The 27,247-nt window shown below is 40.3% G+C and overlaps 1 protein-coding gene across 3 annotated transcripts in view; it reads right to left on the minus strand.

The window, feature by feature from the left end:
* The window catches only part of CYTH3 (cytohesin 3), an 87,006-nt gene that overhangs the window by 2,449 nt on the left and 57,310 nt on the right, over positions 1-27,247 (minus strand). For 2 of the 3 annotated variants that reach the window (XM_073362163.2, XM_078854561.1), the window contains 8 exons: positions 19,810-19,890; positions 15,816-15,928; positions 14,418-14,566; positions 13,514-13,625; positions 5,184-5,260; positions 4,036-4,107; positions 3,748-3,902; positions 1,149-3,273 (listed from right to left, as the gene is read on the minus strand). In XM_073362163.2, coding sequence (XP_073218264.1) covers positions 3,201-3,273; positions 3,748-3,902; positions 4,036-4,107; positions 5,184-5,260; positions 13,514-13,625; positions 14,418-14,566; positions 15,816-15,928; positions 19,810-19,890 — 832 coding nt within the window. In that variant the 3' untranslated portion in view covers positions 1,149-3,200. Of the gene's footprint in view, positions 1-1,148; positions 3,274-3,747; positions 3,903-4,035; positions 4,108-5,183; positions 5,261-13,513; positions 13,626-14,417; positions 14,567-15,815; positions 15,929-19,809; positions 19,891-27,247 lie in introns of those variants that run through there. The other variant, XR_012161126.2, reaches the window with a different exon arrangement.

Raw genomic sequence — 27,247 nt, forward strand, 5'->3', positions numbered from 1 at the left:
TGTTACGTAACTGCATGCTAAAACAATGTAAAACTTCAGAGCCTACAAGTCCACGCAATCGTCGTCCTTGTTCAGCCAGTCACTAAGACAAACAAGTTTGTTCACATTTACGAGAGATAATGCTGCCCTCTTCTTATTTACAATGTCAACAGAAAGTGAGAACAGGCATTTGCAAGACCCGCTACAAATGTGTCAGATATGCTAAACATTCGTATGTCCCTTCATGCTTTGGCCTCCGTTCCAGAGGACATGCTTCCATGCTGATGACGCTTCTTAAAAGAATAATGCGTTAATTAAATGTGTGTGACTGAACTCCTTGGGAGAGAATGTTATGTCCCCTGCTTTGTTTTACCTGCATTCTGCCATATATTTCATGTTATAGCAGTTTCGGATGAGGACCCAGCACATGTTGTTCATTTTAAGAACACTTTCACTGCAAATCTGACAAAAGGGAAAGAAGATATCAATGTGAGATTTCAAAAGATAGCTACAGCACTCGACCCAAGATTTAAGAATCTGAAGTGCCGTCCAAAATCTGAGAGGGATGAGGTGTGGCGCATGCTTTCAAAAGTCTTAAAAGAGAAACACTCCGATGAGGAAACTACAGAACCTGAACCACCAAAACAGAAAATCAACCTTCTGCTGGTGACATCTGACTCAGAAGATGAACGTAAACATGCGACTGTCTACACTGCTTTGGACTGTTATCGATCAGAACCCATCATCAGCATGGACATATGTTCACTGGAATGATGGTTAAAGCATGAAGGGACATTTGACTCTTTAGTGCATCTGGCACGTAAATATCTTGCAACACTGGCTACAACGGCCATGAGAACACCTGTTCTCACTTTTAGGTGACATTGTAAACAAGAAGTGGGCAGTATTATCTCCTGCAAATGTAAACAAACTTGTTTGTCTGAGTGATTGGCTGAACAAGAAGTAAGACTGAGTGGACTTGCAGGCTCTAAAGTTTTACATTGTTCTATTTTTGAACGGAGTTATTTTCTGCACATAATTCTACATTTGTAAGTTCAACTTTCATGCTAAAGAGATGGCACTTTGGTACTTGTATTAGGTGAATTGAAAAATACTATTTTTTTTTTTACAGTGCAAATACTTGTAATCAAAATACAAAGTGAGCACTATACACTTTGTAGGGTGTTGTATCAATATATTTGAAAATGTAGAAAACATCCAAAACTATTTAAATAAATGGTATTCTATTACTGTTTAACAGTGCGATTAATTTTTTTAATCGCTTGACAGCCCTATCTTAAGTTAGACTTTTTTAAAATGAAGGGGAGCGAAAGGAGAAACAGGCTGTGATATGAGAGTTGTGCAGTTGAATACTCTAATTTTTAAAGTTCCAATTATGCACAGAGTCCACAACTGACCTTGAAGTCCTGGCTCCATGGATGAGAGATGCCATCCCTCCTGCATGGTTTCAAAGCTGTCATAACTGAGCATTAATCTTAATACTCCTTTAAAGAGATAAAAGAACTTCCTTTTTTGATTTTTTTTTTTGTGGGGGCTTCTCCTCCATTCTTTTCTATCAGCCCATCTGAAGGCAGACAGTGCCCACAGTATTCATATGCTGCTCTTAGGTTCCACACAGCACAAGGCAAGTTAGTAAGATGGAAGCGTTGGCTTTAATTGAAGTTAGAGATGAAAGACTTGTAGGTAATCTTGTCCATGTTTCTCCCAGTGCAGAATAATTCCCTACACTGTAGTCAAAGTTGCTTTTGTAGGTTTAAGTCAACAGTTGTGTTTTGTTTGTCCAAATATGGAAGCTCTAAAGCACTAAAGGCACAGATGCCATGGCGCACGTTGAAATAATATATGGAAAGCTACAAGAGCATGAACACAGGAGCAGGGTCAAAAAAATATTTTCCGTCATATAATTAAGGATTTTACCCCAATCAAATATTTTTGTATAATTTAAAAAATAAAATGTTTCAATAAAGCAGGCTAGACGATAAGTTTGTGTGACTTAGAAAATGGATGTTATGAAGCAATATCTAATAGAATCCTACAAGAGACATTCAACCAGTTATCTCCGATAACCATTTACTTTCAAATATCTTGGTAAGTATTTTAGTAAAGTAGATGGCATGACATCAAACATTTCGATAATTAGGGTTTTCTATTCTCTCTTCTCCCCAGTTTTAAGCCACTGAAGCACAACTGTGAGAAGCCATGTTTAAAAATAAAACAGAGACATTCAGTTTGCTTTATTCCAGGTTTTTGTTAACCAAGTAAAGAACCAAATTCTGCTCTCTTTACTCACACAAGTAATCCTATTGACTTTCACGGGGCTACATTCACAAATAAGAACTTAACACTGCCCCTTCTTTAAAGAAAACACAGTTTAACCGTGGAGCATTTTACCCATACACAAATCAGAGATTCTCAGTAATAATGCAAATCCTTTAGCAACAAGTTTAGCCTGCTTAAGAAAAACTATCTGTCCTCAAAGTCACATCTTCAGCCCATGAACCCTTGCCTTTGTAGCTGCAATATTTTCAGTGCACATCCTACTGCTTGGGCCAAGGAGTTAACTGTATAGATAACAGTCTAATATTAAAAGGTATATTTTAAAGCTACTATTATTCACCATTTAGGGAGAAATTCTAAAAGCTCATCACATTAACCATTCATTTTCTACAAAGGAAGGTTAGAATGCCGCTGCATTGCTAAGGATATGTTTTCAAAACTAGTATCAAGGTTTTTTTGTATAAAGAAAAAAAAGTGCTGAGTAGCCCTGTACACCAGTTCTGAGTGCTGTATTACAGTGAGGTGTTAGTTTGTCAAAGTACTTACATCAACATCTCCTGTCATGAGCAATATGCTCAAGGAACAGGCAGAAGAATATCATATTATCCTGAAATATTTTCTCCCCAGAAGGGTGAAATTGCAACAAATAAAAATGCACATAAGGCTTCTATGTTTTCAGTTAGTGTAAATGAAATTCCATTACAATCATTCCTTGCAATTGTCCCTTGAGAATTTTGCTCCAGTACTGTATGCAAAATAATAATAATCTTGGATAATCTTACAAAGGGATATAATGTAAGAAAATGTATATATTTCTAATAATGGTTTTCATTCAGCTTGCTTCATTTTTACTTTACCTTATCACTTGACTGATCCATTTATATATTAACTAGTGCAGGTCCATAAGTGGCCCATGTTAAGTGCTATTTTTTATTAGCAATTCTTCTCTTTCTTGTTGCCAGCATATCATAAAAGGGATCCCTGCTGATACTTGCTCTAGTGGAAGGAAGAGGAGATATCAATTTAGTTTATAAAACATGCATTACCCAAACATATTTGTTTACCTTTCCTTGTCTAGAGACCCAGAACTGTAATATGTTGGTAGGCAAACGCATCCTTACAAAAATCAGCAACAAGATTTTCAGGTAGTTACCAGAGGAACATACTGCTACATTCTTTTCTCTTTAGTCAACTTAAGTTCTCTCATATTTTCTTGATTTTCAGTTCACAGTAGCCAGAACAATAATGTCTCAAAGTGCTTCCTTTGGCTTGACGCATCTTGCCCCAGCAACCCCTTCCAGCTAGTCATGAATCCTCAGGAAAGGCCCTTGCCTATGGCTACTGCTTAAATAGTTCTTTAAGGCATGTTCCTTAGCACAGCACACATTCCCGGATTCTTTATTTGGAAAGGAATTTATATACAATTTACACTTCAGCACTTTTCAAAGACATTTAAAACTTTGAACTCACTTAATAGATTTGATCCACTCTTCCTTCTCTTCGGGGGTGGGGGCAGATATCCTGTACACAACATGGTTGCCTTCTACCACTCTACCATCAGCTTCAGTTTTACAGGCTTTAATTACTTGACCTTTATGGCTGGGGTTATAGAGCTCAAAGCAGTTCTAAAGATAAAGAAATAACCAAAGCTTGATACAAGGAAGAACTGAAGATCTGCATGTACAATAAACCTGGGTACCCTGGCTGTTACTTAAAATAACCCATTTACTAGGCTCATTAAAAGGAAAAAATTCTTACTGGTTTTCTTGGATCTTCAACTTCTCTTATACTAAGATTTTCTAAAGGAATAATTCCTCTAGGTTCTTTGTCCTAAAAGACAGGAAGAGTACACATTACTATTTAGTTATACTTTTTACTCCTCAGGGAATTCTGTGCCAAAAAATTAAAAATTCTGCATATTTTATTTGTCAAAATAACAATATAATCACACCTGTTTCAATTATTTTTGGCCATTTGTTTCAAAACACCCATCAGCAAGTATGTCTAACAATACAGACAACAAAAAAGATTCAGGAAATGTTTTTTGACAAATAGATTCCTTACTAGGCATATTAATACAGAACTCTGAGTAATAATTCATTTAAACTACAATACAGAACTGTATTTCCTGCACCCCTCAGAAGCAGTGCAAAGGCCTGGGGCAGTTCGGGAATGGAGGAATGAGGGAGAGGGAAATAAATTGCTGGGAAGGAGTCTGGGTGTGAACTTGAAGGGTTGTTGAGTATAGGTGGGAAAGGCATGAAACAGGTTTATCTGGGGGGCAGGGAGGGATTGTTAGGGAGCTTTCCCCCATGTAGACCCTGGCTGACCCCTAGCCTCTCCCATTCAGTCAGGCACATCTGCCCATCCCCATGTGTTCCTGCACCCCCACATGTCCCTCCACCCCCACTCAGACACCCACTGCCCCATCCCCATGTGGCCCAGCACCTTCCCCCTGTTCCCATTTGACTCTGTCCCCCCACCCCATCTCCGCGTGTGTCTGTGCCCCCACCCAGCCATTCCCCTTTCCGTATGTAGCTCTGCACCCCTCCCCCATTACCATGTGGCCCTGCACCTCCCTCCCCACTGTAGCCCTGTGCCTCTAACTCCTATTCATCCCCTAGTCTGACCCCAATCCGCAGCACCCCAAGCTGTCTGTATCCCCATAGTCCATGTTGCCTGGCCTGACAGGCACTGCAAAGAAGGCGCTACAGGCTTTGGTCTATCACCACAGCGCCCTCCGGTGGGCAAAAGGCAGAACTGCAGTAACATTATGGCAGCAGCTTTTTTTGCACAAAAAATTAAAAGTATGCGTGGCTCGTTACTTATGTGCATGAGCAGTAGCACAGAATTCCCCCAGGAGTAACTTTTGGATTCCAGACAGGTTCACAGCAATATATACTTACTGTTGTGTATTCAAAATAATACAGGCAATTATCAGTCAGAATAAACCATCTCCGCTTCCATGTTTTTACTCTTCCCCCTATAAATAGAAGACACCACTAACTTAAAACTGTTTTATCATCAAGATTCTAGGCTACGGATAAGACAGTAATTTAGTCGTTACTTAATGTGTAATGGTTTTTAAAATATGGCTTAAATGCTTAGTTGCAAATGGATAAGACACAGATGAGTTAAGGTTAAAAGGAATATAAGTTTCCTGGTAAATATACCAATACTAAAGGACAAAATCCGGAAGAAACATTAACTATGGTGATGCTGACACACCACCTTACCAGCTTCTGAACTTAGTGTTATTCTATTCTTAAATGAGTCCACGTGAAAACAGTACTTACTGAACAGATCTGCTCCCTGTCTGTGTTCAGTCATATCTGCTTACTATAGCGACAAGTATAGTATTAATAATATTTATCCATTACCAGTACAGCATCAACAACACTTGGGGAGAGGGAGCTGGATCATCTATTGAATTGTTTTCTAGGTTCCAACTGCAGGACCAGATTCTCAGATCCGTGCAACAATGGGGTTCCAAAGGTGAAACTAAGGGCAGAATTTGACCTGCCATAGCTTTTACTCATGATGATGCACAAGTCAGTTAAGAACCCAGACTGACTTTCAGATCCCCGGTTGAGTGCCCTGTGGCTGACAGTTAAAAATGTTTGCTCAGCCCGCAAGTAAAAATTTCTGTAATTCTTTACAATTCCACTATTTTTTAAAATCAGTTTCCAGAAAAGAACTGCAGATCAGGCATTGGCAAGTTATTAATATCCAGGTTGAGTTACAGCATACTTAAATGATTTCAAAGTTATATCACCACATGTGCATCATCCGTTCATCAGTGATTTAATCTTATTACCCCACCCTCTCAATATCGTTGACCTTGTTATTCAATACCCTGAGCACAAAAATCTTTTACCGCCAAAGACACCCTCAACCAAGGATTTATCATTTTAACATCAATCATGTAACTAAATCCAGCACATAAACATAATTTTTATCAGTAGCTCTTCCTTACTCAAGAAGGTTAAATTTTTGTTTAAACCATTAAAAACATCTGAGGCTAGAGAACAATTGTAGAAATGGCCTGAATATCCTGGAACTTTATCTATTCGCCTGCTGGGTTCTTGTCTTGCAGATTGGGTACTATTATACATCATATCCTCCTTTTGGCTGGTTATAGGACCCGCAGTAGGTAATCCACTGCTAACACTATGTAACATTCGCATTTACTCAGCAAATTGTACACTTCCACCACACACATACACCTATTTTAAGGAAACAATTTGAAAGTGGAAGAGGTCAAGAACTAAGAGACAGGCAAATGCAAGATGCAGAAGCCAAGACAGAATCAATGGTGGTAGAGTGAGCTACAAATGCAAAGCATGAGGGAAGAAGAGCAGGTGTCAAGTGGTGAGGGACATCAGAGACAGGAAAGATCTTAATTTCTGCATCTTGATGACAATATTTTAATGCATCATAGGTCTGTTCCAGCTTCCATCAAAGTCAATTGAAAGGGTTTAAGCTAGAAGTGGAAAAGCCAAAATAAACCTTAGCCTGACTCAGTTCTGGATCCATGAATGAGAAGCAGCTAAAATAACTATTAGGGCAGTTCTACCTTGTTGTCATTGTCACATTACATATTTTTCATATTATATAGTGTAAATTCCAATTATTTTAGCTCATGTTCTGCCTTGTAAGTTGGCCAAGTCCTTGGCTTTGTTTGAGTTTGACTACCATCAAAAACTTTACAGCTTGCCCAGATCTATTATATGAAGAGATTCAGTGGGGCAGGAAGTTGTAGAGCAAAATGGATAGGAAAATATTAAGTCTCAGAAAAACAAATAAGCAGGGAAACTGGTAACCACTGCAAAGACATCTTAGACTGAAGATAACAAAAGGAGAATTATGAACTCTTATACAAGGTCAGATTAGAATAAAAGACAGATAGGAAACTATACACATTGTAAGAAGGCCTGCACAGAGACTCCAAAACCAGACAGGGCAGACTTCAACAACACTAGTAGTGTCCAGAATTAAAGTAACAGTAGTTTGGGGGTAGATTATATGCCATTTGACAGCTGATAAAGGACAGCGGGCATTCTGCACTCACCAGTTTATCAGGTGAGTCAAGAGTACCCACCGTAATATCACAGGACTAGAAAATAAGATGCTCAATATGACTTATTGCTCATAATGTCACATTTAAGATTATTGGGTAGTAGTAACTATCACATAGCAGATCTTTTTCTTCTTGGTTTCAGATGCCTTAGGCTGCCAAAATGATGATATAGCACTTTGAATTAACTTTCTTTTATATCCCACTCCTGCTGTCAGTTTAAAAAGATACATTTTAAAGGATATTAAATTGTCAAGAGAGAGACTGGAAACAAAGTATGAAACCATAAGTATTTAAAGAACAGATCAAGATATAATCTACACAAAGATTAGATTTGTGTCACAAAGACCAAGCTAATAAAGTAAAATGAAAGGAACAGCACCAATAATAAGCAGCACAGAGCAGAAAGGCTTAAAGGATCCAGTAGATGGATAATCCAAGGGAATCATCCGGAAATTCTACATCAAGTGAATATAGAGAAGAGGAAAAAAATGCAACAGACCCGCTCTTTTCACGTATATAATCAGATTATAGAAAATTCTCTCATCTCAAAGGGAACTAGAAACCAGAAAACAAAAAGAAAATTTTTAAGGGAAAAAAAGATGGAAAAGTAAGTAATAATTTACCCATCACAGTTCATTAAAAATATTAAAGGGTCTTAAAATTGCCTAAGCATCAGAATAAGACAATTATGTATTTCAGGTGTAAAAAAAACATTTTTTTTTTAAACCCCAGTAATGTCAGCACATCCAGCTCAGTCAAGGTGATTTAGAGAACTAGAGAGTGGCTAAAATTGTCATAAAAAAAGACTTAAGAATGATTTTGGATTAATTAATGTCAGTGCAGTTAAATGCAAAGGTTCAGAAGCTAATTTAGTGCCTGGAAGAGTACACAATGAATATGTGTTTCCACACACACAAGAAATTTGTCCAGTAATACTGTACAAGACTAAAATCACATCAGCTATAAAGGGAATGATTCAACTGAAAGGAGCCCCACAAGCCAGTTTCCTAGCCACCAGTCCCTTTTTCAAGAGAGGGGAAGAGAAGTAGCACCCTCTTTAGAATGCTGTGCTGGGGGCAAGTACCATGTACAGAGTGGGCTAGGAAGTCTGGGCTCTTTGAGAATCCTTTCACATGCACAGCGAGTTGCCTGATATTCTAGTATAGGAGCAGCTGCTTCTGCTGCTCATGGTCACGTGTCCAGCTTAAGTCACTTCCCTCTTCTGTCAGCAGGATATATATTTGTTTCCTAGTATCTATTTTTCTCCCTCTAACCAGAAAAAGGAAATGATTCAAGCCACATTAATTGTAGCTTTTTTTAGTACGAGACATTTTGGGTCAGCTATTTGCCAACAGAAGCTGTTCTTAGAAAACACACACACATGCTGGCACAAAAGAATTATGTCCCAGGCATTCCCTCCATCAATGCTCATGTCCAGCTTTAAATTCTTAATTGGAGAGGGAAGGGGTTCTCCTTGCACCAACAATTCCTTTATTTGGCCCATAATTAATCTTTATGCAAATCTTGAGAACAGTCCCCAAAATACTAATGTCTCAAGCTGTTACAAAGGATATTTGATTAGCATTCACCAGTCTTCAGCCACTTTACTTGCCACCTAGATGTTCACTGTACCACGTTAGACGGCATACAATCTTTTGAATTAAGAGAGCAAGTTGAGTACTTCCATACAAATGCATTGGTTGAATCCACACCGATGTTCTAAATCAAAACATTACTTCTTGAAATCTAGTTCTGGCACTTAGATTTGGCAGGATTTTATTTACACAAAGTCACCTCTGAACAGCTTTCCACAGGCAAGCCCTCAGAAAAACAAAGTGTTTTGCAGGCCAGGGACTTTAATGACATTATTAGGATGGTTTCAGAGCCAGACTAGCCTCTGGAGACCTTGGAGTTTTTGGGCAGATGAACTTTACAAAAAATACTAACGTAAGAAAAGTCATGCTCTTGGAGAGAGCAGTGAAGTGAGCAGTAGTTCCAAGTGAAAGAAAACAAGGAAGCAGACACTATAAAAAGGCAAAACAGAAAGCACTAGCTTGATATACCAGTGGCTTCTTCCTGTTCTGATCTCTTATTTTTTCAGAAAACATATTTTCTATTTTCAAGAGTAAAGCAGATAACAGCACAATTGATAGTCTTCATTTTTTCCTACTCATTATACGAATCAAGACTCCTTAGTATTTTGATAATGAATGTTTGAGTATTCAAATCCTTCTTTAGGCAGAGCTTCACTAATTTAGGAATAATACAATGTGCTAAGAGAGAATGTGACTTAACACTGGGAGTTGGAATAGCCCCCGACATCATACTAATATATTGCTCAAGCTTCCCGGCAACAAGAAAATTGAAGGGATAAAAGAAAAAAAAAATCACCAGGTTTATTTCTGTTCACTGCATTCATGGCTCTACAGCTTACTAACTTAGCAAAAATATTTGTCTGCACCAGTCTGTGTCTATTGATGAAACACAAGTCCCTCAAGAAACAGTTGGCTTTACATATTTACAGTCTAATTCACAGGAAAATTACTGACATGTTTCACCTCCCTATCCAATTAACCCTTGTGCTGTGGGCATTTCAACAGCAGCACCTTTCAGTTTAATGCATGCTCTTATCACTGGGACTTCGGTAGAATTGTTTAGTGGGCACATAAAGATGAAAGCTTGGTTTTACTTGGTTCATGTGTCACTGGAGCCACAGGTAGAGCACCCAGAAATAAATGGCGATTTTATTGATTTATTGCATTTTTCTTAAGTTCGTTTGCATCTCTAATTTCTTAAAGCTCTCATTCTTTTTTCATTGACTATTTGTTTTGCAGCTGATGCTTTACCACTATCCTTCAATTTGTCCTTTCCCACTGATTGACAGTGAATAAGAAATATTCATGGCATTACTGACATGCTCACATCCAATTGCTTTTCTTGCAAGGTGATATTTTTAAAAGTAAAATAAATATAGTTGCTGATTCCAGATTTTTATTTTAATTTCAAGAAAAACACCCGTATTTATTTTGACATTTAAGTTTCACCTTTAAGAGATTTATTTCCGTTATGAGCTATTTCTCAAAGGTTGGCATATATAACACTTTTTCATGTAGAGGAGTCTGATTAACTAAATATCTTCTATATTATACAATTCAGTTATAACAGTTTTACTCCTTGGAGTATTTAAAAAGGGAGTTACTATAAATTAAAGTCACTACTGGTGAAGGTAAAGTTATCGCATAGTAGTATTTGCAAGTAGATTTTTGTATATATTTAAAAAACATCAAAAGTTTTAGATTTTAAAAAACTGTAGATAATATTAATATTGAAAATAATTTGAGTAGTAAGAGACTTATCTGAATGGTTTTTGTACTAAAATATTTCTCGTTCTTGAAGTCTTGTCTTAAGAAATCCTTTCAGTTGAGGTGAGCACTGCCACATACTGTTGAATGGATAAATTTATCAGCTCTTCAAGTCATCTTTCAAATTGTCTCAACTATGAATACTGTGCCTCTTAAGCCATTTATGTCTTCAAACATCAACAGGAAGACGCTCTGCTTTTTTACTTAGGAACACAAAGAGGGTATTTGAGGATTTTGCAGTGTTCGTAACATCTGCAGATGAAGTAATGGAGACAACCAAACAGCAAGTCTTCTGGCCATAGGCCACATAGCAGGGGGTGGTGGGCCGGGGGGAGCACATAGGCCATGGCCCAACCACTTTTTGGCCAGGCCAAACCTGACAGGTGCTGTAACCCCACACACCAGCTTGCAACTCCACTTACTCAAAATTGGAGGGAGTGCGTATAAGGGCTCATGGGAAGGAGGGCCAGGCTGCTGGTGGGGGAGGCACTTGAGAGGGAAAGAGAGGGGTCAGGTACGGAGGGCAAATTTATGGGGGCCTCCACTGTAAGTGGCCCTCTGCAGCCCTTGCTCCCGGCATTGTGTTCTCAGGGCTCCATTGCAAGAGGTGCCAAGCACCCCCAACTGATGCCAATGGACATTGAAGGTGTTTAACACCTGAAACTATGGGGTCCTGAAGTAGCAAACTGGCAATGTCTCCAATAGCTCTCCCCCCAAGGCTACAATATTTTTGAGGTGGCCCCTACTGCTGAGCTTATTAGAATGTATTCTTAATAAACTGATACTGCCAAAGCACTTGTGCCCATACACTCTTCCGTTCATTTGGTTGTTACTAGCACAGAAGCAGAAGTAAAGAGTTGAACAACTGAGTGAATTTATGGACTATGGATATCGCTACATTATAGTTCCTATCAATATTAATACATCTATCTACAATCCACAGTCATTTTCACATCAGTTCCTAAGATTTAAAAATTAATATAAACCAGCGTGATATGAGACCATACCAGCTGTTGTGGTTGGAGGCATTCTGCCTACAGGGGACAGAGAGGCTGGGGAAGCACATGCAGTAGCTATCATTGTTACATCTTTTTCAAGGATGCCACAACCAGCTGTCACAGATTCACAAGTCCAGTGCTCTTGAAGAGCCCCTGCGAGTGTCTCAACCCTCGTATTTCCTGCCAGCCCCAGCCTCAGCCTCAGCCCCAACATCTAGCTGGCATGGACACAGGTGAGCCCTTGCTCTGCCTTCAGTGTGCCTCCCCTCTGTCAAGTCCTGCTGGCTGCTCTTTAATTCCTGCTGACCTTGCACTCAGGGATCATCAGGATTCCTGGCTGCCTCTGAGCTGGAGCAAGGTTCCTCTTATACAAGAGCAGCCAGAATCTGGCTCTGAAATTGAGTAGATTTTGGTCTTTAAATCAGTATTTTAAAACAAAAGGAACAACATTTAAAAAAAAAAACCTAAAACCAAGTTTTAGAGTCTGTTCTAATCAGAAAAATAACTACCCTTTGCAGCCGGCTGCCTTATTACACTCCAATGGATAAGCAAGCCACATCAACTTCAGAAGTGTCTGCAAACAAATCAGAGCAGCTTACAGTTGCAGAGCTAGCATGCTACCAACTGCCAGAGGCTTCAGAATCCTGAACTCTGAGGTGTTTTTATATGTAATTAAAATAAACTGAACATAAAAAAAAACCCACACAAGAAAGTTACTTTGGAATAACCAGTCCTTTTAGCACATGCACATTTCTGCTACAGGCTATTTTGTTTAAAATAAGCCTTTCAACATTCTGACAGAAAATTTTCATACAAGTAACAAAACACATTTTAGAACGTGTGTTACAAGAATAAGATAACTGCACTTCTCTGCTGCGAAAAGTACTCCTCTCATTTGTATACCTCAATGAGCCTGAAGGATGTTGTGAAGCAATCTGAAACACTAACTATCATTGTGTTGCTTTACAAAGTATATATTCTTATTTTGTAGAAGAATCTCATGGGGGGAGATAGTAAATTACTAACACCGTAATGTACAAGCATACGTTATGTACAAGTAGAGTCCCACTGGGGCTAAAGTTAGTGACATTACATGAGAAGCGCAGTGCTACAATAAATTTGATTTAAGAAACAAACATAGAAGAAGAAAAATAAAAAAAGAATGAGCAACTGAACAAGGGGGGGGAGGGAGCTGGAAAGCCATCAGGTACGTACCTCCTAATGCAGAATAAGCAGAGACAGCCAGTCACAGAACAGAAAGGTGATAGGTCATAGGCCATAAGGAAAACAAGAAGGCACATTTAAACCACTCATTAAAAATCACAGCCAAAACCAAACCAACAGAAACTCACAAATAATATGGAAAAATGGAGACATACAAAAACAACTATTTGAAAATAAATGCATTGCTTTTTGTGCAGAAAACTGAGCTGAAGTGATTGTACAGTTTTCTGGAATGGTTTCACATAGATTTGTTATTTTTCAGTCACTGGGATTTGTAAATAGTAAATGGAGCTTCCTTTCTGCTGCTGAGGTTTCAGTTCTCAAGTACCAGAAATCAAACTCCACTTCAAAATTCAAGTGACAAGATTATGTCTCCTTTTTATACCGGTCAGAATTAGCAATTACATAAAACAGTGTAAAGGAGTTACTGATTTTTAGATCATATATTTTTAAGCAGGAATTATTGCTAATTTAATCCTATTAGATTTACAACAAAGCAGTTAGCAAGGAAAGCGGCATACACATCACTCACACACAAAGCAAAGTATCAGAGAAATTCCTCTTCTACTAACCTAATTTCAGTAGCCAACCTTCTCTGTCTGGATTAAAAAATGTATGTGTTAGATCATTCCCGTCATCTTCTGGAATTTTAAATGGCTCATTTTTAATACTTTCATACAAATTCTGGAAGAAAACAAACAAAAAAAAATTCAGCAACACGTACATAACCGATAACCAAGAGATTCCGTTCTCTCTTCTCAGACTACTTATATAAAAATGAACTAGGAACATCTCCCACAGAAACTGGAACCATTCCTCCTCTAAGCAGCATTCACCACAGTCTATAAATAAAGTTAAAAGGAGATATAGTGTCTTTGTAAATAAGCGTCCCCTTTTGAAGATTTCCTGTGTATTTCTCAGTAAAGAAATAGCTTTTCTTAAGAAGTTTGGCACTCATTTTTTCCAGAGCTTTCATATTTTCAACAGTTTTGCTCAATACAAGCTTCACTAAAAAAAATTGTTTTTGAAAAATATTAGACATCACTGACTTGAAAATCACAATCAAATGTCTGACATCTTTGTATCATTACTTTTCTTCCACTGTAGGTCATGATGGCTGTCTTTGGAGCCTCAGTGATCTCTACTATTTTCCCCCCTTTATTCTTCCCACACTCAACCTGATGTTGAACAGAGCAGATTCCAGTCAAGACAGACTGGCTGTAGCGATATATCCAATCAACATTGCTCTAAAAGCCAAAGAGGTTGCTTGTTGAGTGAAGCAAGGTGTTTCTTCCTCTCAATCCCTCAAGGGGCTGAGGTATATTGCAAGCTAATGGTACTTGGTTGTCAAAGATGCATCACACAAAATGATCTTGAGACACTAATTGACAGATTAGTCTGAGAATCCTTGCACTTGCTTCTAAGCCCCACTTCAAAAACCATGAGGTGCCACCTGGTCATCTTAATGCAACTTACCCGTAGCAGTTCTTCTGGAAGGTCCCCACCTTCATTAATGCCACGATTCATAGATATAAACCGCTCCACTGTTGGTTTATCTCTTACATTATGGTTGTGTAGACTAGTATTTAACATAATGATTGCAAATGATAGCACATAGCATGTATCTGAAATAACATTGAAAAGGAGTTTTTGCTCTGTGTACTGTAGTATACAGTAGCCTGTAAAAGAAACCCCAGGCAGTTCTGAATAGCAAAGAAAGGGAATTATGCACGTCTCCTCCTCCCCACCAAAAAACAACAAAACCCTACATACAAATACAAGAGTAAGTCTTGAGTTCTTTGGTGTTAACCATGGACATTTTTGGGCGGTCTAAAAATAGAAAATGACCTAAGGATCCAGATCAGAGGAAAAACTTTTGAATGCTCCCTCAGAACACAGGACCTGTTAACTTTCAAATATGCCATCTATCAGCTGACAGTTTGTATTTGCTTTTTGTGACACAAACCACGTAGGTTATTTGTGCACATTTTATCTTCAACGTTTTTGCTCCAAGTTACCCCCCTTGTTCCTTCAACACTGCGCTGTGTTTGTAAATCTGTTTTAAAGAGTCCAGGTTTAAATGTTAGGTTATTTTCCCCTCTTTTTTGCCAAGTGGTTCTCCTAACGTTAGTCCCTTGAGTTTTATTTTTAACGTGTTTTGCTTTTGCATTTTTGCTTCACACACAGATGATGAGGCATAACATTCTGGCATTTGCAGAAATTGGTCCCCACCCCAAAAAATCAAGAAATCTCAGAAATATTGCTTATTTTGATACAGCAGCGTTCTGCTGTAGCATCTTCTACCTTCTAGTTTGTCCCATTTTACTACAGACCTTTGGAGGCATTTGTATGATATGTTGCACTTTATTAATAGTTTATTTAAACCATTGTTTTAACACAGCTAGGAAGAAAGATGTTTTTGATCCAATCTTGCACCTTTTCCTTAAAAATAAGAAGTAGTGCAGGATTAGGCCCTTTGTTTTGCCCACACCTCAGAACATTCTTGTTTTTCATTTCACATACTGTCTTAGCCTGGACTTCCAAGTTTGCCACTGTGATAAATGAAGTGTGTGTGGAGGAGTAGCTCCCTTTGATGGACACCCAGCCAGTCCTCTTGGTAGCTGTTCTCTACTTGCTTTACTTGTAAAGGGTTAAAAAGTCCCCCAGGTAAAGAAAGTACAGAACAGCTACCAAGAGGGATTTTACAGCTAACTGGCTGGCTGGGTGTCCATCAAAGGGAGCTACTGCTCTCTCCCCCCCACACCCACTTCATTTATCACAGCCGCCTTCTCTTTGAATTCAAGACAGTTCAACACGTGATCTGACAAATGATATAATAACGGTGATTCTGATAGAAAATGTATCATGACTAACCTGTAGACTGAAAGACTCCAGGGTTACAAAGGCAATAGCGTGAAGCAAAAGCTTCCATCATACGATCAATTTTCTGAGCCTCTCCTGGAAGTCTGAAACTCCATAGGAATTGCCTAGAAAAGGGAAGCATAAACCCTTCAGTAAAATAAGATCCATTCCAATATTTATACATTAGACATATACTGGCAATAATCAGCTTTTAAGCAGAAATTAGTCATTTGTAAATAAAATGAGAAGTTATTTTAAAACAAATCTCAAAAATCAACTAATAAGGAATTAGAAAATATTTAACTCAGCACTCAGCCAACAGCACTGCACGTTCACAGGCAAGACAACGTATTCAGGCAAGACCACATAGTCTGGTACAAATTTTGCAATTCTCTCCTTTTCCATGTTGGCAGAAGCGGGAAATATGTAGGAGTCCATGCTCTCTAACAAGCTGTACCACAGTGTTTCTTCACTGCTAAAAAGAGTATATTCTTCTCAGGACTTTGTTGAAAGGAAAAAAAGAGGGCTGTATTATACATAATAGCCCAGAACAAAAAAGGTGGACTAAAACCCAATATCTCCATTTGAATCAACCAGACATGATGAGTCAATGCAAGATGGATAAAGGGACAGATTATGCTATCATGGCCAGATCTTAAAAAAGGAAACGTGACCCCTCAATATCACTGCGATGGGATTTAAATTCAGATACAGGAAATAAGTGTTCCTATTACAAGTATGAAATAAAAAAGAGTAGGTTTTGCCTTCTTCTTGGATTGCTCTTTAAAAAAATAAATCGAGTTGACAGGGATACAAAAGCTGCAATAAAACGTTAAGCAAAATGACTGCAAGAACTGATCTAAAATTAAAAGTACTATAGATTACAAATGGTGATTAAAATAAGATCCAAAATAATAAAATTATGAACAGAACAGCAATATTGGCGTTAAGACAGAGTTAAGACAGGAAAGTGATGTTCTCAAGTGCTGTACCACATAAAAAAATTTTCACACTTCCTGTTGGCATAGCAGTTTAGGAATTGTTAGTCGTGTTCTTAAGTCCAGCCATCAAAGCTACAACTGTAAGGCAAAGTTAGGGCAGACAGCACAGCCTCTTGTTTGTGGCTCTACTTCTTTGAAGTTGGCCAGTTGAAATGATTTTGTGTTCATAAAATAGGAAGTAAATATCCACATCCCAAAGATAATAACGTCAAAAAAAGAAACTGACGATTAGGTACAAAAAAGTGCAGTCTAAAAAAAACTTCCAGTGGCTGATATTTTTACAACACTTCTGTAGAGAGACTGAATCTGCTTTCAGTAGGGGTGCCTTGTTGACATTTTAACATTAAGCTTCCCAATTCATGAAAGTGAAGACCAAGATTATTTGCAAGCAAAACAGAGTATCTTAGGACATTTGTAATGGGTCACAGAACCTTTAATATCCAAACTGCCAGTTCTAAACCACGCCAGATTAGCAGTGACTGAAAGAAGTTGCATCAGATTACTGTTTGGTAGCATAAATGAAGTTAATTTTAATGGTCTAAAGCTCATTGCTGGTGGACATGTGTGTCTCAGCACAAATGGGCCCCTTGCTGGCAGCCTCAGAGAGAATGCACAGTTGACTGGGCATGGAGAGTGAACTGACACTACCTATGCTGCACCTCTTCAGTGCACGAAATGAAAAATTTCGCCTCACAACCAGCAATCCAACACTTGCCATATGTTCTAAATAGAACTGGTCTGAGAAATTTGGATGGAGCCATATTTTGTTGAAATATGCAGTTTTGTCAAAATGCTTCAAGAAATCAAACCAATTTTGCACAAATTTTGTTTAAAAAAACGAAAACAGGAAAAAGTCCTGACAATGTCAAAGAGTCAAAATCAGAAACAAACATTTCCATTTGTCTAAATGAAACATTTTGAACAGTCTGAAAAAATTCTTTAAAAGGAATTTTCCTTTGGAGAATTTTAAAATTTTTGGTTTTCATTGCAATTTGGAATGAGGCTAAATTTCAAAATCTTTAAATCCCTCACATAGCTCTAGTACTAAATTCACCTACAGCATATTTTAGGTGCCAAAACCAAGCAAAAGCTTGCCAGACAGGTTAATATAAAATAAGAGAGAACATTTTAGGTAAAGGATACATGAAATCAAGCAGTTTCCTAATTGTTGTACTATAATTGTTTTGTTATTGTTGGTTTGTTTGTGTTCGGTTTGACAACTTATGGATTTGGTACAACGTAACTGAAATTTTGCTGCAATAAATCAATGTTGGTCAATTTTAGTATCTTCCACAGTCTTTCAGTTTCACTTATAAAATTCAAGATTTGTGAAAACTCAAGCAAAAATACTACTGTATATATAGATAAGTCACTATACTCCCCACTGTCCTATATCATAAAACAAATATTTTGCATGCCCTATATGGCACGTAAACTGAATTTTCATTCTCATTGGGCAACTTCTGCTCTCAAATACTCGGGATTTACATTGCTGTCTCTCCACTGGAAATTAGATCAAGCAAAGGTGGGTCCCCTGAAAAACTATTTGACCGGTCCTAAGTACAAAGTCTGTCTCCTTCCCACAAGCCCCAAACTGCTCTGCCCGAACAGCTGGATATGGCAGTGGAAAGCAGTATGAAATAACTGCAAATGGTGCACTTCTGGAGACAGTTAAAATCTCTTATTCATTTGCATCTTTTAAAAAAGCCATGCCCACATTCACATTGCTAGGCCATTTATTAACCAGGTGTTCCTCTCTACAGTACCTTCCCCTCTGCCACGTTTTATCGTGTGCGCTACACCCAGCTGTTTCCATCTTGTCTTTAGATTATAAATTCAGTAGGTGTGTTGTTTTTTTTAAACTATGTTTGTGCGGCTCCCAACACAATGGGGTCCAATCCTGATTGAGGATTTTGGGAGATACTAGAATAAAATAATTAATAGCAGCAGCCTGCAGAGGAGTGGATTGAGGTTTGCTATTAAGAGGCAGAAGGAGATGGAAGTATCATGTATTCCAGACAGAACCATGGAGCCAGAGGAAACATCCTGATTCCTCAGGCAGCTCAAGTTATCACCACTATAAGCCTTAGTCAGCATAAAGCTGCTCTTATGACACACCACATGAGAATATAGCATGTGTAGGAAAGACCACATCAACATTTTAACCTGTCTGTTTTGGGGTGGGAGCCCCTTCTGGCTACAAAATTGACAGCACTCTCTAAACCCCAGCAATTCATTGGAATTAATTTGGATTTACATCAGGTTAACAACCAGATTCAAGCACTACATATTTTAACCTATCTGCTGCCAACCTGCGAAAAATTAGAAGTCTACTATTTATTTAACAAGAATAAACACGTTAAGAATTTAATTCTGAGATGATGGGAAGGAATCGATGGGGAATAGCAGAAGAAATACTTTGCTTTGATAATATCTTCTTTACAATGGAATCTAACCGCCAATTCACAGTCAGGGACTTTTTTGCTTATCACAGAAAATTTGCACTTTTGAGCTATTTGGCAGGCACATCAAGCATCATTTCATGGAGGATAGGTCCATCAATGGCTGTTAGCCAGCATGGGCAGGGATGGTGTCCCTAACCTTTGTTTGCCAGAAGCTGGGAATGGCAAACACAGGATGGATCACTTGATGATTACCTGTTCTGTTCATTCCCTCTGGAGCACCTGGCATTGGCCATTGTCAGAAGACAGGATACTGGGCTAGATGGACCTTTGGTCTGACCCAGCATGGCCATTCTTATGTTCATCTGAGACTAGTCTTGGGCCCTTTGCATTTGTGTGAAATCATTAATTTCACGTATTAAGAGTTCAAAGGCAATGTATATGCAAACAAAAGAGTGAAACATTAAGATTTGTTTACTAACAAGATACAGAGTAAATCATACATTCAAGTAAAATATCAGCTGCTTGAGTGAATCATCATCATCTATATACTTAGACTTAATTAAATATGAAGTTTGATAAAGGCAATTATAATGCACTCACCTTAAGGCTTGTACAAGATTGAGATCAGCAAACTCATGGAGTTCAACAAAAGCCTGAAGAACTTTAATATTAAATTCATCTCTAAGAAAAAAAACAAAATGACAATAGAGAATTACTACATTGAACCATAAACTTAAAGAACTGCTTCCTATTAATGCAAAAGATAGAAAGGAAGTAAGAAACTGATCAGGCAAATAGATACTATCAATCAAATGAAGCCATCATTAATCTTTCTAACACATATTTAGGTTTGGGATATTTTAAGTGCAAGATTCTTCTCCCAATTTTGCTAAGATGAAATTTAACCTAGTAGGACTAGAAAGTGCTACTGCTGCCATTGAAAACAGGAGCTGGCAAGAGCCTGTCACTCTACATTGATTTTAACTCTATCTAAATGATCTTCAAAATGACTCATTCTCTTTGCTCAACAGTTATTGTTGCACCCGTCTTGAAATGGGAACCTCAAGCAGTCTGGATAAATGAATGGAAAGACTAGAGAGTTTCACGGTAGCTTTTACACGTTCAGCTAAAATCCTTTGCCGAAATGCTATTTTGTAACTTCTTACAGCAATATTCCCAGAGAAAAAACGGTTACTAACACAAGCAACACAGGCTTCCTCCTTTCCCTGGGAGTGCTCAACCCCTGCTCAGCTCCATGCCCCATCCCTGTTCCACCCCAGGCCAGGCCTCCACTCCACCCCTTCCCCCAAGCCCCACCCCACCTCTTCCCACCCAGTTCTGCCCCCTCTCCCAAGCATGCCCAGTCCCTACTCCTTCTCCCTCCTGCCCCCACAGTGCCTCCTGCATACTGTAGAACAGGTGATTGCGGCGAGTGGGAGGCACTGGGAGGGAGGGGGGGAGCTGGCTGCCAGTGGGTGCTAAGCACCGAGCACCCACGGATTCGGCTCCTATGGTTACTCACCTTCCATCACTCTCGTTCTTAGAGATGCGTTGCTCATGTCCATTCTATGCTAGGTGTGGGCGTGCCGCATGCACCATTGCCAGAGATTTTCCCCTTTGTGGTATCCATTGGGCCGGCTCCAAGACCCTCTGGAGCCACATCCTTATGCGCCGATATAAGGTGCTCCACTGGCCCCGCACCGTCACAGTTCCTACTTGTCATTAACTCTGACAGAGGGGTAGGAGGGTGGGTCATGGAATAAACACGAGCAACACATCTCAGTTACAGAAGGTTAGTAACAGTTTTTTCTTCTTCGAGTGCTTACTCATGTCCATTCCATGCTAGGTGACTCACAATCAGTACCCCAGGAGGTGGGCTTGGAGTTTATGGACATGCTGATTTTTACACTGCTCTTCTGAAACTGGCGTTGTCTTGGGCCTGCTGGATGATGGCGTAGTAGAACGCAAAGGTATGCACTGAAGACCAGGTCGTGGCTCTGCAGATGTCCTGGATTGAGACCTGCGCGAGGAATGCTGCTGACGAAACTTGGGCTCTTGTGGAATGAATGGTTACGATGGCCGGAGGCGGGACATTCACCTGCTTGCAGCAAGCCTGAATACAGGCTGTTATCTAGGATGAGATCCTTTGGATTGACACAGATAGCCCTCTTATCCTTTCTGCAGTTACTACAAAGAGTTGCATGAAGTTGCGGAAGAGTTTAGTTCAGTCAATAAAAAAGGCAAGGGCCTGCCTAATGTCCAACAAATGAAGCAGTGATTCCTCAGAGTTCTTGTGAGGTTTCGAGAAGAAGACAGGAATATGATCTGGTTGTTATGGAATTGTGAGGCCATCTTTGGCAGGAAGGCTGGATGGGGCACAGTTGGAGCTTGTCCTTGAAGAACACCATGTAAGACGGCTCTGAAATAAAGGCTTTGATCTCAGAGAGGTGATCAGCACCAGGAAGGGAACCTTCCAGGAGAAAAGTAATAGGGCTACTAATGGCTAGATGGGGGAGGCCCCATAGAATATCAGGGTTGGAAGGGACCTCAGGAGATCATCTAGTCCAACCCCCTGCTCAAAGCAGGACCAGTCCCCAATTTTTGCCCCAGATCCCTAAACGGCCCCCTCAAGGATTGAACTCACAACCCTAGGTTTAGCAGGCTCAAACCACTGAGCTATCCCTCTCTCTAATGAGCTTTGACAGGACCAGGTTTAAGTGCCATGGGGAGGGTTGGTTTGCAAACTTGAGGATACAGCCTTTCCAACCCCTTTAGAAACCAAACCGTTAATTCATGTACCTTAACAGACGAGAGGGCCGGGCCCTGCTCTTTTAAGTGGAGTAAATAGTCCAAGACAGACTGAAGGGAAGATCGAGATGGAGAGAGATCACATTCGGAAGCCCAAAAAGCAAAACATTTCCAGTTGGCCAAGTAGGTAACCTTGGCAGAAGGCTTTCTACAACCTAGCAAGACCTGCCAAACCTGTTCCAAGCAGGGCTGTTCTTCAGAGTTCAGCCATCCAGCAGTTAGGTGCAGGGAGGCGAGGTTCAGATGAAGTAACCAGCTGTGGTCTTGTGAAATCAGATGCGGAAGGAGTGGGATACAGAGTGGAGCTGCCACAAGAGGTCCAAGTGCATGCCGAACCAATGCTGGCACAGCCATGCTTGCGCTTTCTGGGTAACTCTTGCCTTGTCCAGTTTGATTTTTAGAAGAACCTTATGAACCAAGGAAATCAGGAAAAAGGCGTACAGTAGGTGACCTGCTCACAAGAGCAGGGAGGTGTCGGAGAGGGAGCCTAAGCTGTGCCCGCGCAGCAAGCAAGACTGCTTACATTTTCAGTTCTGCCTGGTGGAGAGGAGGTCCACCTGGGGAGGCCCCCTACTTTTGGGAGATGAATCTGGGTGAAGGGACCACTCGTGGTGAGAGGAGAAGGATCAGCTAAAGTGATCCACCAATACATTCTGGCCTCCCAGGAGATGTGATGCCTCGAGATGGAGTGTCTTGTACTGAAGTCCCATAGATGGACAGCCTCCTGACACAGGGCTGAGGATGGAGCCCCTCCTTGCTTACTGCTATAGAACAGGGCCACTGTATTGTCTGCCAGGACTTGTACCACTGTGCCTGAGATCTGGGGAAGGAACAGTTGGCATGCTAAACAAACCACCCTGAGCTCCCTGATGTTTATATGCAGGGAGAGTTCTTCCTGGGACCAAAACCCCGGAGGTTGTTGAGGTGGGCTCCCCACCCTAGGTCTGCATTTGAGACTAAGGATACTGAAGGTTGTGGGGTAACAAAGGGCACCCCTATCATTGTTGACCTTGAGTCTTTCCACCAGTGCAGGGAGGGACTCTTGGGGCAGGGAATCTTTGCATTTATTCAGGGAGTCCCATAGATAAAATCCTATCTCCCCAGCAACGCTTGCTGGTTGGAGATATGCAACTCGAGGCTACCAGTGGAATAAACCTTTCTTCCGAAAAAGTCCAGTCTCCTGGCATCTTTCTGTTTTGAGGTAGTACTTGACTGGCCCTGCCTGTCCCTTTCACTCACTGCAGACATCACCAGGGACCCTGGTATTTGAAGGTATTCGAACCCACTTGCTGGCACTTAGTACTTCTTCTGTGCCCTTTTTGAAGTGGGGAGACAGAAAAGAAGGAGTTTACCACCAGGCCTTGACTGGTCCCATCTCTGCCTCATTGGTGGGCAGGGCCACCTTGGATGGAGCTGCTGCAGCCAGGATATCAATAAGGCTGTGCAATGTCTCTTTGAGCTCCTCAATTTCCAGGCCAACGTTCATAGCAACCTGATTTAGAATGTACTGGTGGGCCCTGAAATCATCCTGTGGAAGCAGGCTATTGGGACCCATGCCAGCCTGGTCTGGGCAAGAGGAGGAGGGGGCTTGCACTGATGGAAGGGCTCCTTCCTCTTCGTCTGCCTGGACTATGTCCACCGGAGGCAACAGGGTCAGTATGGGAGTCCTTGTGGCACCTTAGAGACTAACCAATTTATTTGAGCATGAGCTTTCGTGAACTACAGCTCACTGCATCCGATGAAGTGAGCTGTAGCTCACGAAAGCTCATGCTCAAATAAATTGGTTAGTCTCTAAGGTGCCACAAGTACTCCTTCTCTTTTTGCGAATACAGACTAACACGGCTGTTACTCTGAAACCTGTCAGTATGGGAGTCGAGCAGGAAGGAGCGGTAGCCCATCCTTCAGAGACCACTGAGTTGGAGCAGTGGTAGGAAAGATCCGGTACCGGGGGGGGGGAGAGAGGGGGGTTAGGAGAAGGGGAAGAACCCCCAGGGGTCCATTAAGGCCACTGCTTCGGCCAGTAACTCACTGACCAGATGCCTGCTGGAGGACTGGTACTGAAGCTTCATGGAGCACAGGCAGGATATTGATGGTGGGCTTTTGGCAGTACATAAGGTTGCCCTTCGGACTCCAAAGAGGATTCTTCTCTCGGTGACCACAGTGGAGCAGTACCCACTTCCGCCTCCATACGGTGACAGGGTTCCAGGGTCTGGTGGTGTCCTGGAGATTGGGACCCTAGGATCAGGTGGAGCTTTCCCCTCAATGGTGCCCAGGGAGTTGACGACGCCAACATGGATCCAGGGGCAGAAGAGTGGCCAGGCCTGGGTCTCACTCAACTGCCTTCTCCTTGCTTCTCTCTCTTGTGCACCAGTGAGTACCCTCTCTCGGTTCACTGCTTCTTATGCTTCTTCCTTGGCACTGGAGATGAAGAACAGCACCTGGAAGAGCTCATTGCCAGGGGAGTACTTCGCACCAACGTCGAGGGACTCAGCACCGAATCGGAACAGCTGAGCTCTGAGATAGGTCTGAGAGCGGCTTCCATGTGGATAGCCTTCAGTCTGATGTGCCTGTCTTTTTTGGTGCGGGGTCTGAAGTCCCAACAAACCTGGCTCTTGTCCTTCCCATGAGTTTTGCTCAGGCACTTTAAGCACCTGGAGTATAGGCTTGCCACAGGAGGTGCAAGGCTTGAAGCCTGGGGACTGGGGCATGCCTGGCCACTGGGGTAAAGAAGTCCCTCATGATAGGGACTAACTAACTATATATACGCACATACTAAAACTACTTAAAATAGAGACACTACACTATGATAATTATGAACATAGAAAAATTTCAAAAACCACTAAGAAGAAGCCTCGCCAAAGCAAGAAGGGTCGTTCTAGCAACCGTCATGGGCAGTAAGAAGGAACTGAGTGAGTGCGGGGCCAGTAGCGCCCCTTATGCCTGCGCATAAGCACAGGGCTCCTGAGGGCACCAGCGCCGTTCCAACGGATATCACTGAGGGAAAAATCTCTGGCAACACTGCAAGCGGTGCACCCACACCTACCGTGGAATGGACAGGAGCAAGCACTCGAAGAACAAACAACAACAAATGACTCTGCTTTCTTTAGCAATACCACGCTAGAGGGGGAAAGAGTCGTGTTCCCCCCGATCCCCTTCTCCTCCAGGACAGAACCATCACTATCAAACTGTTAAATCAACAGCTATCAATAAGGCCTGCTCCCTAAATACAGACCTAAAAAGGAATAATAAAATACCACTTAACGCGTATAGTATCCTTAGTCTATTCTGAGACATCACTACACTGAATGCTTATGTTCCAAGGTCATTCTAAAAACGTAATAGGTATTGATTTTCATTTCCCTTTGTATGTCCCTTAAACTTCTAAACAAAACCAAAGTTTAAGTAGGCAATATGGTATGCAATTTTTGAAATGCAAACAGAAATTTAATATAACAAGAACAACCTGGGTCCACATGCAATTTAATTTCAACGCCAAACCTGACAGTAGTGCAGTCTATAATCTAGGACTTTGGGGGTGGAGGGAGAAGGAAAAATCAAGCTGTGGTGTTGTTTACCTCCTACCTCACCAGTAATAATAACTGACAACAGTTTTAGCATAGTTCAAGGGACAGAATAGAATAGAATTCACTTCACTTTCGCACAGCTGAACTGACAACATAGCTAAGAGAAGTAAAAACTTGATTACTTTAGTAAAGTTAGATGTACACTGCAAGCAGAAATGTTGCATAAAAATTAGCTTTTTTTTAATATCCACATTTCTGACTTCACCCTGGATATTTTCCATGGTTTTCTGGCCAAATATTAGCTACATATCATTGCAGTCATATTTTCAGTTCTTCTAATGTTTTAATTGCCACTCTATAGATTGACACAAATTTCTGAGTTGTAATTTGACATTTAATGTTGGTAACAATATTAGTCTGCAGTTAACTGTTCAGAATTCAAGAAGATGGAAACTGAGTTGTGTAGACACAGTATACTCAAAAAACTGAAACCAATGAAATTTTAGGCATTAGCTAGGGAGAGACAAACACCGCAGCTTGATTTTTTCAGATCCTAGATGAAGACTGCAATGTTGGCAGGTTTGGGATGGGAAGAGGTGGGAAAAAATCTTTTGAATTGTAAATTGAGCTTGTTTGCTATGATCCTGCAAATAATTCATGCAAATAATCACAGTGACTTCAGTGGCACTATTGATGTGAACAAGGACTAGTTGCATGACTAAGGGTTTGAGGATCAGGCCCTGAGAGGAAAAAAGATTATTTCAAGATCAGATGCCAGAGTGTCATACATTTCTCTTAAAAGAGAAAAAATATGGACTACTTTACACAAACTCTATTATAATAATGGAGATTAAGTTAATAATGCACAGTGGAGGTATAGCTATCTCTAAAATCTTCATTTTCATTACTTGTAGTTGAAATATTCAAAATGATGTTTGGAATGTTTCTCAGAGGTCAAGTTCTCATGTTTATGCAAAAAGTTGAAATTCCTACATACTGTGCACCATGTTATAGTATAAACTTTCATTATACCTACTTAAACTCTAAGGGCCTATAGCTAACTGCAAGCTAAGACCTCAATCCTGTAAATAAATTCCATGTCGGTTTAAGGGAGTTATGGTAGAGAAGATCAGTTTACAAGAGTACGGCCCAAGTGACTAGGCTATTAAATCTCTAAATAACTGGCACCTGATTTTGATAAAAAAAATATAGGCAAGAGTTATGTCTGTAGTCTTTTCAATGAAGAAAGAGATTAGTTTACAGGTTTTACCAGTGATACAATTTTGCAGCTGAATATTTTTTTTAAACAAATAATTTCTGCACTGCGTTACAACTGGAGTAATCTGCATATTTATTGTGCTGTACATGATAAAAGCTAAGATGCATTCTCCCCTTTAGGTGCCTACTTAATACCCATTAACGTTAACAGGATGTGTATGTGCAAGGAAGAAGACAACACTAAATAAAAACAGCTGACTATCATTAGGCTAGGCACCAACCTTTTGAATGATGAGCAATTTTCTCATTGTCTAGTTATTAACTTCATGAAGCATTCTTTGCTGGGCAGACCATTAAGAACTACTACAAGATTGCTGAAATATGATTCTGAAACCTTTCAGAAGTTTATGACATTAAATCTTGCACAATAACTAAATCTAGAAAAACTGTAGTTTATTTTTCAGAGTAATGAATTGTGATCAGTTAAG

The sequence above is a fragment of the Lepidochelys kempii genome, chromosome 10 (assembly GCF_965140285.1).
Source record: "Lepidochelys kempii isolate rLepKem1 chromosome 10, rLepKem1.hap1, whole genome shotgun sequence".
NCBI classification, from domain to species: Eukaryota; Metazoa; Chordata; order Testudines; family Cheloniidae; genus Lepidochelys; species Lepidochelys kempii.